At 42.9% G+C, this 16,032-nt stretch overlaps 1 protein-coding gene across 3 annotated transcripts in view; it reads right to left on the bottom strand.

Moving 5' to 3' along the window:
• ZDHHC2 (zinc finger DHHC-type palmitoyltransferase 2) overlaps positions 1-11,306 on the bottom strand; it is a 73,296-nt gene extending 61,990 nt beyond the window's left edge. For all 3 annotated transcript variants that reach the window (XR_004381185.1, XR_004381186.1, XM_032844954.1), the window contains exon 1: positions 10,939-11,306. Coding sequence is in view for 1 of the 3 variants with exons in the window: in XM_032844954.1 (XP_032700845.1) it covers positions 10,939-11,065 (127 nt within the window). In the remaining 2 variants the exon portion in view is untranslated. The remainder of the gene's footprint in view (positions 1-10,938) is intronic.
• Between the last annotated feature and the right edge of the window lie 4,726 nt (positions 11,307-16,032).

Raw genomic sequence — 16,032 nt, 5'->3', positions numbered from 1 at the left:
AAAAAAAAAAAAGAAAAAAAAAAGGCTTCTGCTTGCTTTATTTGTGTATTAGTTTGCTAGGGTTGCCGTAACAAAGTGTTGCTGAGTGCAGGACCTAAACAAGGAAAAATCTATTTTCTCACAGTTCTGGAAGCTAGAAATCTGAAGTCGAGATGTTAGCAGGTTTGGTTTTTTCTGAGGCCTCTCTCCCTGGCTTAGGGATGGCCATCTTCCCCCTGTGTCTTCACATTGTCTTTCCTCTCTGTCTGGATGCAAACTTCCCATAATCATATGGTGTTAGAACCTATCCTAATGACCTAATTGTAACTTAACTGCCTCTTTAAGGCTCTATCTCCAAACACAGCCACCTTCCAAGTTATTGGGAGTTAAGGTTGCAACATGAATTTTGGAGGGGGGGGGGAATTCAGCCCATAACCTGAAACCATAAAAATATTACAAACTTATTTATGAACGTCTGACTGATCAAATAATAAAAAGGTAAAATAGATAATGCTCTCATAAATGTTCTTTTTTTTTTTTTAGATTTTATTTATTTATTTGACAGAGAGGGAAAGATTGAAAGAGGGAACACAAGCAGGGGGAGTGGGAGAGACAGAAGCAGGCTTCCCACTGACCAGTGAGCACCATGCAGGGCTCAATCCCAAGGTCCTGGGATCATGACCTGAGCCAAAGGCAGACACTTAACGACTAAGTCACCCAGGCTCACTAGGATTCATGTTCTTTGATGCTTAAACTGTGTACTGGGCTCACAAAGGCCCAAACAAGTTCAGCGGGCATTCCTTCATTTAAGAAAAAGGAAATATTACGTGCTATGTGCTGTCCTCTTGTCTCAGGACTATAATGTTAATCAGACATCATTACCACTCTCATGAGATTTTCTGTAGATTTTCTACGTATAATGAGAAAGTTAAGCTTGCCTAATAGAGTAAAGCCCTTTTTAATTTGGATTGAATGATTTCAGATTTCCTAGCAATCCGCACACTGGTATACATGTTTCTTCTTGATAAACCTTTTCCACTTGGGGTCTCAGAGTGTGGTCAGTAATAAAATCAAAATAAAAGTTCAATATCCACATCACTAAATTCTCAGGCCTTATTTCATTGGACATATGAGTGTATCTGCTGATTCCTATCCTCCTCCTTGAGCCCCCTTCCTCCTCGGGCCTCAGGACACCGCATTCTCAATTTTCCTCCATTTCGTGCTGGTACCCCTCATCTCCTGAACTCTCACTGTTTCGTCTCTGCTCACTTTCCACGTATTCCTTTGGTGGGACAAATGTATTGAGCATTAATTCTTTAAATCTACTTTTATGCTGAAGACTCCCAAATGTATTCCTCCAGTCCCAACTCTTTCCCAAATGCCAAGGTTATACATGCAACTGCTCACTCAGCATGTCTATTTCAACGTCAACATACCCACGACTGATCTAAGGTCACCTCATTCTACCTGCAGGTTTCCACCTTGGCTGATCGCCATCCTTCCGGGTGTTTAGCTCAAAATACTGGAATCATTTTTATATTTTTTTCCTTTTCTTCACAACTCACATAAGTCTGTCTGGAAATTCTGTGGTCTCTCAGAATGCATCCAGAATCCTCACTTCCACTGCCCCCATCCTCGTGTGAGATACCACTTTTCTCACATAGATTGATGAAACAGCCTACACTACTCAGCAGTAAGTACCATCTTTGTAAACATAAGCCACAGCATGTCCCTCTACTACTCAATATCCCGCAGCAGGTCCTCCTCTCTCCGAGCACAGCCACAGTCTTCACAGGGGCCTTTGAGGCCCAATATAATCTCCGTCTTTACCACATCCCTGTGACCTTGTCACCTACTTCCCTTGCCCTTGTTCCTTCCACTGCAGAAAAATGATTTCCTTATTCGTCCTCCAACATGCATGCAGACTCCGGCCTCAGGAGTCTCCCTTTTAGAAGGACTTGAGATGGACCCGAGATGCATTTCTTCCCTGCATCAGCAATGGTTAACCCCCTCAGCATCCTTGCTCAGATTCCAGGAGCACCTTATTAAAAATGCAAACCTGCCACTGCCCTTCCCAATCCTTTCTGCCTTGCTTTTGGTCATGGCTCTTACAAGTGATGAAAGCTACTTACCTATGTTTCTTACCTGTTCTCCCCAACCCTGCAACTAGAATGTAAACTCTAAGAGGAGTTAATATTCTTGAGTGAATGAATACATTAAAAGAGTATTAAATAAATTAGGGATGGTTGAAATGCACTCAATTCTTGGATTTTGTAAATATTTGTTAAAATGTGAGTTATGGGGCGGGCATAGTGAATCCCTCCTCCTTACCCTCCTTCAACTGACATCCTGCTCTCAGCTGTTAGCTTTGAGTTTGTTCTAGTCCTGGAATAGGCTGCATTTCATTACAAATATGCTATGATCAAAACCCCGACTAAGTCCAACTGGTCTTGGTGCTTTACCCCTTCACATTAACTGACCTCCGTGGAGATGTCCTGGAGAATCACCAGTCATATCCCATCCAGTATATAATTCTCTGACTTCCTTTCTTCCTAAAACATGTCACATGGAGTTGCTGACTTAGAAATAACTTCAATCACAGATTAGCCCCTGCAATTGATAGCAGGCTTATGACTTTAAGTTTGAGGCTTATAACTGAAATCTCTTTCATTCCGTAAGTGGTGTCAGGTGTCTCTCATGAGAGCTTGACATCAGCTGTGTTGGAACAGACTGCCCTTCCCACTTGTACCCCCAATGTGAATAACATGTACAGTATAGAGATAATATTTTAAGTCCCACCATGTTTCAGATCCCTACAAATTTGGTGAAAAGCCACATCTCACAGTGAGCTACCTGCCACCTTGAGATGACCCTTGGGCCCCCAGAAGGATCAGGGACAGATTCCTGTCTGAGTTTTAAGACACCTCATTCTCAACATACCCTTCAAATAGGGTGAAAATCCAGTTTTCACAGAATGCAATGAACACAGAGACAGAAACTTGATTTTATATCTATATAAGAAAATATATAAAACCATGATGAAGCATTTTAATTCTCCAAATTTCACAGAATTATAAGCAAATAAATCTGTAAAGTTCTTGGAAATACATGAGCTGCTTGTTTTTAAACAAGGATTATATCTATTATAAGATGATCATGAAGATAAACTACCTTGAAATGACTGTATTCTTGGGATATTGGTTTTGAAGGAATTTTCTTTAAAGGTTTTTTGTTTATTGGTGTTTAGTTTGCTGATGCACTCCTTTGCATCACTGTGCTCCTCCGGGGTGGCAATGCTGGCAAATAAATCCGAAGAGGTCAAACTAAGTACAAGAGGAACGCTTCACTTACATTTCATGAGAGGAGAAATTTTGGGATACCAGGGAGAAACACTGGCAACGAAATAAAACTCAATCATCTATAAAAGCACTTCTCCTTCATTTGCATTTTTAAAATGTAATCAACAACATATCTAAAAGGAACTACTGTCAAGTACGCATTTTAGAGTGCAGACAAGTGCTGAGACAATCAATGCAGCACGTATTTTTGCTCAAGACTGCCTCCCAAATAAAAATGGGTTTTGTAACATTTCTGGCACTAATATTTCTAATTGAATTTAAAAGTCACAGTCAGATGAAAAGTCAAATTAGGAAAAATGCTACACATATGTTTCAAAATGTGACAGAATTTTGGAAAGGAAAAATTTCCAGCAATCATAGCTCATTACTTTATTGCTACCATATGCTTCTTAAGAAATCAGGTCACCTACCTCCTCCCTGCTGCCCTCGCCCCACCCCTACCCTGCAAATTTGAGTTTGTTCTAGTCCTGGAATAGGCTGCATTTCATTACAAATATGCTATGATCAAAACCCCGACCCTGCCCTGCAAATTCCACCCTTTTGCACTCTCAGCATTTGACTGAGGTAAAAATGAAGACATTACAATAAAATTACCCTAAAGGGAATTAAAAGATATCTCAACAATTTTCTAACAGGCTAGGAAAGAATTAATTCAATTACGTTCTACTTTTATTATTAGTTCCCTGTGGTATCTCTAAATAGTAATATAAAATCACGTGGTTCCACATCATATTAAGACTGTCTTTCTAAATGATCTTTCTTTGGAATACTGTCTTCCCAAGGATCCATGCCATGTTCTAATCTATCATTTTACAAGCTAGAAAATGTATTTCTACAGTCATGACCATCAGTGCTGGAGTCACAGGGGACTCACGAACTCACCCTTCCTAGAGAAAAGAAGGCCAAGAGATGTGATACAACCATCAAAATACAAGAAATCGGCAGCATAAACTAAAAAAATGTAAGTCATGGGTCCATTTTTTTTTTAGATGAAAAAGCACAAATTTTCCATCAAGATGAAAAATAAAAACAAACAAAAACATTAATGAGAATCCTCAACCATGCTAATCTGTGGGATGCGTGCGTGTGCGTGCGTGTGTGTGTGTGTGTGTGTGTGTTTTGTCTTCCTGGCACTTCTTCCTACCATGGAAGCCAAAAAGATCAAACACCTGTTCTTGCTGAACCCTGTTGCCTGGGACATGGGCACAACAATGTCAGCTCAGCCAGCTGATGCTCCTGGAATCATCTTTACAAAGTCACAGAGAGGAGTGCTCTGGGATGGTCAGACACCAGAGCAGCGGCTCTTGCGAAAGACCATTCCTCTGGTATAACGTCAGCTTTACCTCATCCAACTCCTCTTGGACTCTGCGTATTTTCTAAGCTCTGTTTTCTAGTCTTTCCATAGATTCGATGAGTTGTTTTCAGGAAGTTCGCTGCTTCCTCAATTTCACCCACCAAATCACAGACCCTGGGCTGGGAGTAGAGTAAAAAATGCCCAGGCATCGGGTACAAAAGGAGGGAAAAGAACAACCACCTAGTTCATAGCAGGAGCAAAAATTGCTGGTTGTAATCTTACTCTGAGATATTTACATGTGGTATGATTTATAACATAATTAGAAATTCATTACTCCTGAAGTGCTCTCCATCAGCTTTTTTTTTTTTTTTTTTACCTACTTCATTGATTATTCTTTTATGCCGGTCCAAAAACCAATTCACAGGCTCCTAGGAGTGGGTATTTTGTTTTCCATTTAGGCTCTCCTGCCTCTGTGCTGTGGGAGTGGCATTCTGAAAGGAAACAACCCCCTCTCCTTATGCCAAAGTCAGAGAGAAGGTTTCAAGGTTTTCCCCCTACCCCTCCGGAGGTAATTTTTTTCTTAGCTAATAGGAAAAGATCTCCATTAAGTTTTCCTCTAAATCACCTCTCTAGAGGAAAGTGCCTGGCACAAAACAGGATTCAATAAATGCTTTTGAATGAACCTTCCTCAAACCCTTCTGAAGCTGACATCTTCCTAACCTTGTAGAAATGCACCATCTCTAGAGACAATTAATTATCGTGATTTAAGAAACCATCCCTTTGGTTTCTGTTTAATTACTGGAAACACTGGAGCCCATATTTAACCTAATGGCATGGATGACATTCTCAGTACGCATTTGAAACGAAGCTTTCTAAAATGAGCCTTAGTTTAAATTGAGTTTTTACTAGAGGATTCTGTTCTTTTACTTATTTACATTATCCGAGGGCATGTTCTTACATTTAAAATGGATTGAAAAAGACTTGCCAAAAATCACAATGAGATCAAGTCATTCAATAATTATGGAGCTCCTCTGCATGCTAAGAACTGTGATGATTGTTTGTTGTCTCTATTCTATAAGATATGTTATCTCTAATAGGATGTAATAGCAAACAGTAATGCTGCATTGTGCAATACATCAAAAGAAAAAGAATTCTCTGACACACTAAATGGAACCAAGAAAGCATTAAGCAGAGTCTTTTCTCCTCCTGCTTTCTCAGGGACCATTTATATTAAAGTCAAATGGCAGACAGCACAGATCAAAATTTGAAGCATATCCTATCCTATACATTTGGGTTAGATTTGATGAAATGTTGAGTTTTTATCCCTCTTTCATATAATTTAAAATCTTCAAAATATTTGAGAATGTCAAAAAGTCCAGAACTGATATATTTTGCATCATTATTTTCAGCAAGAAATGATTTCTTAGTCATTTAGGCATTAAACATTTATATCAGTTTTTTTATGTATGTACCTTCTATGTCATTTAAAATTATTTTAATTATTATGGATAGTAACACTGGTATTCCCAAGATCATCTGTCTGCAGTTTTTTCAAAAGAAGCTTTAATTTCCTGGAAATTTTTTTAAATTATAGTTTACCAATAACAAGAACACACTTCCATCTCTGTCTAGTTCAAATTCAATTCATGATGGAAGTTAATTTAGAGCCCTGTTCAGTCTCCATCCTTGAACCTGCAATGACCTTGAATTAATGGTGGATCATTGCTTAACAGTATCCTAGTATGAGATGTTACATATTCTATCCTTATGTCTGTTTAAAAGAAGGAAAAAATAACTGTATCTCTCCCAAATTGATCTCGAAGTACGTACACTAGCTCATTCAGCTCTTAAACATCTTCAAAAATCACTGTGCAATATAAGAGGCGGCAATCATTTCTGAGGATTGTTTGTTAATAAAGATTTGCAAACCTGTGCGTATACACCCAATATTCTAAGGGGCTCACTTCTTAACATACTCCCGAGTCAGCAATCTACTGCCTAAAAGCCAAGTCAGGCCTGCCCACTATTTTTGTAAATAAACTTTCTTTGGAACCCCGCCACACCCACCTGTTAAGGCACTATCCATCACTGCCTTTTTGCTACAGCAGCAAAGTTGAGTGGTGGTAACTATGTGGCCCAGACTATAAATCATTCTAAAACTCTGAAATCATTTTGTAAAGGCTGTTGCCTCACTTTCAGTGCTATGTCAATCCATATTCGGCAACAACAAAATTTAATAGACTTGCTAAATAATCCCAGTGGACTAGAGAGAGCTGGGGGAGGACACTGAAGGGAAAGGGGGACAGACGTTTTAACATTTGTACCACAGCAGCTTAAGTCACGGCTTTGCTGGTTAATTTGGAGAACGGACACAGAGCTTGACCATTTACCTTCCTCTACAAAGGCGGGAGGGGGTTGGTCTAGATAATCCCTAAGCTGGTCAAGCTTCATGGTTGCTTCAAATGACTTAAGTAAAGCCATAAGCAAACTCAGAACCATGTGAGCACACAACTGGAGAGTAACTGTTTCGTGGCAACTGCTTAAAGTGAGGGTGGAGAAGTAATATGGTTTGGAGCCACGGAAGCCAAAATGGTAAAATGAGGCTATGTGGAGGTTTCTTGTACTGTTCTTGAAACTTTTAAATTTGAAATGGTAACAAAATAAAAAGGTAGAAAAATAGTTAAAACAACTTTGAATGTTAGCACTTAAAAGGGAAAACTTCAGTTACTTCTTCAACAAGAAAAGTTAACAAGGTAACTGCCATTAATGAGTTTGTAAAACCTATAAACCATGTTTAATATGTCCACTGAACCAACCACAGCTGAGACTGCAGACTGGCCTTATTCCAATTCAGCATCCCAAAGCACCACCTGACAAATTTTACCCTTTGAACTTATCTAATTCAAATGAACTAAAGGGCTGAAAAGACAGATGAGACACAAAAGAAGCTGGGTGGAGAGAGCAGGAGGAAAGAGAGGGAAGGCAGGAGGGACAAATAATATGAATAAAAAAATCATAGTTAATCAACAAACTATATTATGTTCTGACTGTTCACAATTATTAGCAGAACTCCTCCATATTTTCTTTGGTAGACTGGAAAGAAACTTAACCAAAACACGTGACTCTCATACAACATATATGTATATCCCATATATTTTTATATACACATATTCCAAGAAGAGATATGACTTTATAATTTCATAAAATACAACCACTAAGCAAACATCATGCTAACTGAAAAAGTGCCTAGAGAGCCACACACATTCACATTGTTAAATATAGAAACTAACTGTAATGAGAATCATTATCTCCAGTTTCCAAGGATACCGGGATAAGCACTACTCCTAAATTGCAGTTCATTCAGCAAAGGGCACAAAGTAATTTATATTCAGGGTCATCCTCAGCTGACAGCAGATGTAAAAGGAGGACTAGGGTAAATCACCCTGTTTATTTTATTCTATTACCTATTTCAGTTTCCAGTCACCATCACCCTCTGGTCCCAACCCTGGCCAATGTTTTATAGGTGAAATTTGGAAAATCTGATTGTAAATAGCAACTTCTAACAAAAAAGGAATCCACAAAGGACAGGGCAGTCTGAGATGTGATTAATGCTGCGGGAGGGGGGGGGGGGGGCTAGTCGTGGGGGTGGAGGTAGGGAAGTTTGGCATTCCCATTTGCTTTGTTTATGACAAGCAGAGGAGGCTGGTTTTGTGTATCTATCATACTAGCTGCCATCTTTCCTAGGGCTTATAAAGGAACTGTACAGTTAATTTCAACTTCCTACTCAACCAAGGCTATCTATCCACACTATTAGAGCTTCCCACCCCTAAACTGCCATAGTTTCTAGAATGAAATTTATTTTCAATTTGTGTTTTTTCCTAGACTCTACAATCTAGACTTTCATATGATTACTATTTGTTTCTACAGTAATAAAAATATAAAAAACTACTTTCTGACAAACTCAGAGATATTGCCTTTGCATCTTCCGTTTTTTGAGGACCATTTCTCGATTGCTTTCAACATGACAGGCATCTTACCAGGCCAGGCAGGTGGCGACAAGAGGTGATACAAGACCTCACTTTTTATTTTTTATTTTTTAAGGATTTTATCTATTTATTTGAGAGACAGAATGAGAGGAGAGAGCATGAGAGGGGAAAGGTGAGAGGGAGAAACAGACCCCCCGCAGAGTGGGAGCCCTATGCGGGACTAGACCCTAGGACTCTAGGATCATGACCTAAACCAAAGGCAGTTGCTTAACCAACTGAGCCACCCAGGCGCCCCAAGACTTCACTTTTGATCAGCAGGTAAATAATAACAGGCCATGTCACTTAGGCAGTTTAAAAAGAGTCAAATTTTCACTTACTAAAATAGGGATATAAATTTCATGGATACGTGAGATTTACCTTCAATTTCTAGGATGGATATATAAAAATATGACCCCAAGATAACTATGATTTTCTACTTATTCTTCCCCATGACCTATCTATCCAGTACAGCAAGACCTCCCATGTCTCACGTTAGCCAGAACAGAGGGAGTTACAAGGAAAAAAAAGCTCTGCCTGCCTTCATATGCTTCCTCCTGATAGACATGAAACAGTGTATCAGGCCAAGCTTCTTAGCTTAATGTGATAATATAGGAAAATAAATGCCTTCCCTGACTTCCCTCTTTTGTACTAGTTACAATAATTGAAACTGTTCACTGCTTTTAAGAGGGCAAACCAATGCAATGCAACGAAGGTTTCTAGTAGTTATGTAACCTATAGAGCATATCTCAATAAGACAAGCTGTTTTGATAATAACAACTAATACAAAAATTAAACATGTTCCTGAAAACCTTTTTTCTATACATTTTGGATGACTTGAATATAACATATTTAGATATTGCATCTTGACGATTTTAGTGCAATCCAACCCTTTTCTAAAACAGATTCACTTCTTTTGTCCTGAAATCATGTCTAAATTCAATAATATTATCACACTTAAAGACGATATCTCAGTCTGAATTCTCTTGAAAGTTATGTCAGTAATTACTTAGAGGTATTATTGTGATACCTGTTTCTTACAAGGAGCAACATTTGGAGGTAAGACGGTTTCAGACAAGATTCTATGTCTGAGTCCTGAAGTTCTGAAATTCTTTGGTTGATAAGGTTCAACTAAACAGGCCACTGTTTAACCTCTGTCCTTGTCCCACCCAAAACTGGTGCTAGGTATGGCAAAAACATAGACACCTTCTCAGGCGAAACACCAGACACAAAAAGCAATCAGAAGTCACTGGCAGAAAGGTCATCTTCTGTTTTAACACGGTTTCTGATAGCACAGGTCAGCTTTCACAAACCTCTGAAGGTAGAAGCCTGCTTACATTCAGGAACAGAATTGTATTCCCTATCGTGCATACTGAACTTTTATTTTCTTCTTCTTCCATCTTTAACATTGACAGTACCCTACCCACCAATTCAGGAGCCTAAAACTTGGACTTGAGCCACGTGGCTCTCTGGATGAAAAACAAACAAACAAATAAAAAAAACAACCCCCCCCCCCAAACCTCGGATAGTCACTTTTTTTCCCCTCTAGTATTGCAACGTCTAAATGATAATCCTGCGTATTGCATGTCTTTGAAAAGACTTTCTAATAGCTCACCCACCTTCACCTCTTTTTAACTAGAAAGTGTACAACTGGCAATCCCTAAATCATAAAGGCAGCAGAAACGCCCCACAGCGCTGTCACAAATTTTCAAGAAGTGGATTAAGGACAACCAGCAAAAGATAGCCCTGACACCGAAGGCCGAGGCCACCATCCCCCGCGCGGGTCTGGCGCAGCTCGAATCCTGGGCCCAGCTTGCAACCCTCCAGCTCCCACCGCAGCCTCCCCGGGCCTCACTTCTCCGCGGAGGCTGCAGGCGGCGGAGACCCTAGTTCTCGCAGGTGCGGTGCAGCCGAGGTAGGGGGTGTGGCTGGGGTGGCGGTGGATAGCGGAAGGCGGAGGGGCGGCTCGGCTGCGTACTCGATGGAGTAGGGGTGACACCGAGTTGTAAGGGGGAGGCAAGGGAGTGTGAGTGGAGGGAGGCTGCCCGGAGGCTGTTTTCGGCCGCGGCGGCAGCGGACGCGAAGCCAGCCGGCAGCACGAGGGGCGCAAGGGGGTCTCCGGGATGGGGAGGGTGGAAGTGCCGCTGGTGCGGCGGGCGCTCGGCGTCCCGGGACTGTCGAGGTGGCTGCGCAGGGGGCGGGGGGCGAGCGAAGGCTGCTGACAGGTGCATGCTCTCCCTCCGGGGGCCGGCGGGGGTCGGTGGCGGGCGCGGCGCGCACTCACCTATGCACAGCTGGATGGCGTAGGCGTAGTAGGACCAGCCGAGCAGAAGGCTGATGAACACCACCGGGATCCAGTAGAGCACCCGCCGGCACCGCCGCCTGACGCTGCCCGGGCCCGAGGGCGCCATCTTCCAGCCGCATCCACCTGCCCAGCTCCTCCGTCGCCGCCGCCCGCGGGCCTGGCTCCGGGGCGGGCTGGCCGCGCCCCGCGCCCCCGGCGGGACAGACCCGGGGGCGGCGGCCGGTTGCGCTGCGGCCACTGCCGCCGCCGTGGCGCTAACTCCCCATCCCGCAGCCCCAAGCCAGCGCCGCGGACTCCCCGCTCCTCAGCCGGGTGGAGTCGGCGGCAGCGATAGGAGGGCGAGGAGGAGGAGGAGGAGGAGGAGGAGGAGGAAGAGGGGGAGGTGGGGGAGGAGGAAGAGGAGGGGGAAGATCGAGAGGAGGGAGCCTCCGCCCCGCCCCCGCCCGTCCCCGCCCCTCCGGCCACCGGCCGCCTCCACCCGCGCCGCACGCTGCGCCCCCGGGCGGGCTTTGTGGGCACTCCCGGCGTCTGCCCTGCACCCCGGGACCCCTCCTGACCCCGCGCCCCCTCGCCGCTGGGTATCTCAGGGGCGCCCGAGGTGGGAGTGAAGGTGCCCACCTTGGCCCTTCCGCCTCGCGGTTGGAAGCGGGACTCGGGGTAAAGTGGAGGAGGCGGGAGCGGCGGCTCGGGTCGGTGGCGCTCGCTCCGGGCGTCGGGTGGGGGACGAGGGCGCCCCCCACGCACACAACAAGCCCTCGCCGTCGCCTGCAACTCGGGGCCGTCCCGGAGCGGCAGCGGCCGCACTTCGCGCAGAGACGCACGCGGGGGAGGGGAGGGAGTCGGAGTGGCGGGGGGAAGCTGGCCTGGGGCGCACGGGACCCCTCGCCTGCCGAGGCAGGTGGGGAGCGACATCCCCACAGATGCGCCACTACGAAGTCTTCAGGCGCTAAGGCAGTGTCCCCGCCTCCACCTTGGAAAATTCTCGCTTCCAACTTGTGGGTCCTTGTAAACAGGCAGAGGGCAGCAAGGGCGGGGCCGATTTCCCAGACCTTACATTGTTGTGTTTGGGCGACGAAGCCTACTTTTCTCCACGTTTTGGGGGGGGGGGGGGGGGGGGTGGAGAGTGGGAATGAACCACTCAGAAGGGTTGTGTCTTCTGGCGTGGACGGGGACTGTGGAAGGAGGAAGAAGCTCTGTGATTGTGAATCCAGAGATCTCCGGAGATGGAACCACAGATGACTTGCTCTGAGCATTTGAACTCTTTTGTCAGGTTACTCGGTGACCAGACAAGACCACTCCCTGACAGGAGTCCGGGGCTTCTCCCGTGCGCGCTTCCCAGCCCATGTTTCCCCACCAGGTGTTCTTTTGTGGCGGCAATTCTAAATTTAGGGTGTAGCTGGTTCCAAAGTGGTTGCTGAAAATCCCGGGCAGGGAGGAGGAATTCTAGAGGTAGTTCGGCCAAAGCCCTGGTTTTATGATCGATGAAACGGAAAAAAATACAAATGCTTTTGAGATTGTTTCCTTTTCCCCTTCATCTCATGATGAACGCACTGGCTTCCAAATGGAAGCACCTCAATAAATGTACTGTATCTGAATTATATACATAATTACCATGTATAGTGTGCTCCGTTTCACTTAACATTAATGAGTGTATGTGTTCACACCACACAGCAACCATATTGAAAGAAAAAAAAGGTACTGAGTGGCATAAATTCAAAGAAATCTAAGCGCTTATGTCTTTGAGATTATCTTTCTGTCGACTAGATTAAAAGCAAGCTAATCTCCCCTGAAGTAGCTACTGTGTGACACACAGGCATCAAACCTCTTCCCACTTCTATTAAAAAATGCATAGAAGATGCCAGTCAAATTTCTGTGGGTTGTTAAATAATTGAAACGAGAATATTTCTGTCCCAGTAAACCATTTTATTTTGGTGCAGAAACTTATACTCTTCATTTGATATCCTGTAGGGTAGATTAGTATAAAAACACAACTTCCCTGGAATCGTCAATTTTTCCCATGAATATCAACCTTATGCTCCCAACCAGAAGAATCTAAAAACAAGAAATAAAAGTCTGTACCAGGACTGACATAATCCCACAGACTAGCAAATCTGTGATGGAAAGTCACTGACGACTACTAAAGTATGAAAAGTGAAGTCGCATTTCCCAAAATGGAAATGCTAGAATAGAGTGCAAAGTGTGCCAGTGTGGTGTGGGTAGCACATGCTCCCCTCTTCTGAAAGTCTTACCAAGGCCTTCCGTTGGAAATGGAATAGCATTATACAGTTGCCCCATCTTTGATCCTTCTGGAAGAATACGCAAGTGTAACATCTTCGAAGGAGACTACATTGTTATTACCTAAAATATTGGATTCACACTTATAATAAACATTTGTGGAATAACGGCAACCTATTTTTAGCCATTTTAAGAGTACTACTATGATTGAGTTTGTCAAGGGTATCACTGTTATCTTGGGGAAAAGAAAAAAAAAAGATATTCCTAGCTCAGGAAAAATCACTTCTAAAGCTGCAAGATGACAAGACTTATCTCTGCATAGGCTCTAATTAGGCAGGCATAGGTATGGATGCACAAATGTAAGCTCTTTGGTGAGTAGCCAATCTCTAGCTATTAGGCTCTGATGAGAGTGGAGATTAACTAATTTTAGAATAGAAAGATTCTGACTTTTTTTTTCTTTGCCTTATTTAAAACTGTGTATCAACAGGAAAACAATTTGAAGGTCATAGACAATTAAGAAATTTCACTAGAGTCTTTTTTTTTTTTAAGAGAGAGAGAAAGAAGAGAGCATGTGCATAAGGAGGGGGGATAGGTGAGGCATGGTGGGGGGGTGGTGAGGGGACAGGAGAGGGAGAGGGAGAATCCCAAGCAGGCTCCATGCTCTAGCTCAGAGCCCAATATGGGGCTTGATTGCAGAACCCTGAGATCATGACCTGAGCCCAAACCAAGAGTCCGACATTTAACCGACTGAGGCACCCAGGTGCCCCAAGACTTATTCTTTAGCTAGACGTACAGCAGATTCAACTCACAAGTTTTAGGTACTCAATAATTATATCAAATTGTGAATTTCATATCATAATTTTGATAAAACTGCTATGGCCATTTATGTAAAAAAGAGTAGCCACAGCTAAAGAGGGAGAGGGCAACAGTAAGGGAAAGTGGATGGCCAGGCAGGGGCCCAAAGAGGGCATACAAGAAGAGGAGAAAGACCCCCCTACCTGGCTTACCCAGACCCTAAGAACAGTCATTCCGTCCTTAACAGGCCTCTGTCTGGAAGCTCCACCCACTTAGTAGTTTATCAAAGTCATTCACCTCCACATTTTCAAAACCCCTGTTATCAGACCCTCTTCCCACAAAGGAAACTTGATTTTCTCTTCTCTCTCCAGTCAAGATCTACTTCGAACCACTCCCCCAGACTCTTTAGTCCCCAGATTTCAAATCTATTCTGTCATCATGACTAATTCTCCAAATCTTCTTCCTTCTTCCAGATCCAAATTAAAATTCTTACTTACTTCCTTTCATGGTATGAGTCAAGAATAACATGGCAACCAAGCCCGGGGAGCCATGGACCCATCCTGTCTCTAGGACCTCCATTCAATCTGCCTCTACTGTACCATCCTTATGTCATCTTTTCAGTCAAACCACCTACCAGAACCTTTATTAGGTCACTTGCTTGATAGTTTCTCTTTCCTTTTAAAAGTGTTCTTAGAGGGAAACATTGCATCTTTGAAGTGTAAGGTCAATTTTATTAATCCCAGCTATGTGAGAAATTGATTATATTGATGTTGCTATTAGGGTATAGTATGTGACAAATACTGCCTTCTAAATTTACAAGGGCAGAAAGGAATGAAGATGAGATCTGGATGTACTCTTTTACTTACGACTCACCCATCCTTCCTAGAATGGTGTGCAAAAATACGGATTATCCTCTTTCAATGTTTTCTTAAAGTAAACTTACCACTTTTTGGAAAAAAAAAATATCCTTCTATAAGTCAGCAATCCATGACACCAGTGACTCTAGTGTTAATTTGCACTTTTATTATAGTGGCCAAAATATTCTTGGTGGGAGAATAATAGCATGGCCAAGCCACATATTGTTTCTGGAAATACGTAAAATAAAAGCAGTCTTAGGGAACTGGTTTAGGGAATGTGGTTACAGGTGATGCTAAGATACCCTTTGCCTCACAGATATTTATAGTTTGAAGTTAACATGAAATGTAATTGAATGTAATGGAAGATAATTCCAAAGACTTAAGAAATGTGTGGTTGATTGGGTAACACACTGGGAAAATTACAAAGTACGCAAATCTGTCTCTGGCGAGTTGGCCTCTGAAGCCCTCTAGATCTCTATGGTGGTATTAACGTGTCTTGCCACTAGATGGCAGGCGCACACCAAGCAGTGCGGCTCAGACTTCCTTTCAGAGATTTCAATAGCATCAACCATTAGCTTAACCAAGGCAATTATAAATTATGAATTTAACTTCATGAACAATTTTATAAATTATAACTAATTATAATTATACAATTTATGTTATACTTTAGTGGCTAATTAATTAATAAAAACCATATTCAGAAAATTGAAAAAGATTAAGAAAAATAGCAAATGCTATTTGGTATGATTCTACTTCCACTTCTTCATAGCTTGCACGAAGGTTAATTTTGTTAGAAATAAAACCGGAACTTTTCATTTAAATGAATGTTGGCCTACACCAGCCCCCCTTTCTGGCCCCCAAATGGGAAGAACTCAATGTCTATGAACCCCAAATTAGGCAAATAATTCTACTCCATGGACTGGCAGTGTCTTTAAGGAGTGACACCATGACAAAAGTTCAATGAGAAATTATTTGAAGTAGCCATTATGGAGTCGAAAGGTCAATGGCGAGCAGACCAAGGGCAACAGAATCCTGCAGCATGGTGGCAAGTGTCCAGTGCTGTCAAGGCCAGTAATGGTGTCCTCCTCAGACTGTTGTTGATGGCAGGATCTTGGCCATGCATCAGATTCACTGTGCTAGCTCAAGCTTCATTCTTCAGGCTTCCTGTTGATTCTGTTGGGTACCT

This window comes from Lontra canadensis, unplaced genomic scaffold (genome assembly GCF_010015895.1).
Source record: "Lontra canadensis isolate GAN:19392208 unplaced genomic scaffold, GSC_riverotter_1.0 scaffold159, whole genome shotgun sequence".
Taxonomy (NCBI): Eukaryota; Metazoa; Chordata; class Mammalia; order Carnivora; family Mustelidae; genus Lontra; species Lontra canadensis.
The sequence above is the reverse complement of the archived record's forward strand: the minus strand, read 5'-3'. Positions and strand labels throughout refer to the sequence as shown.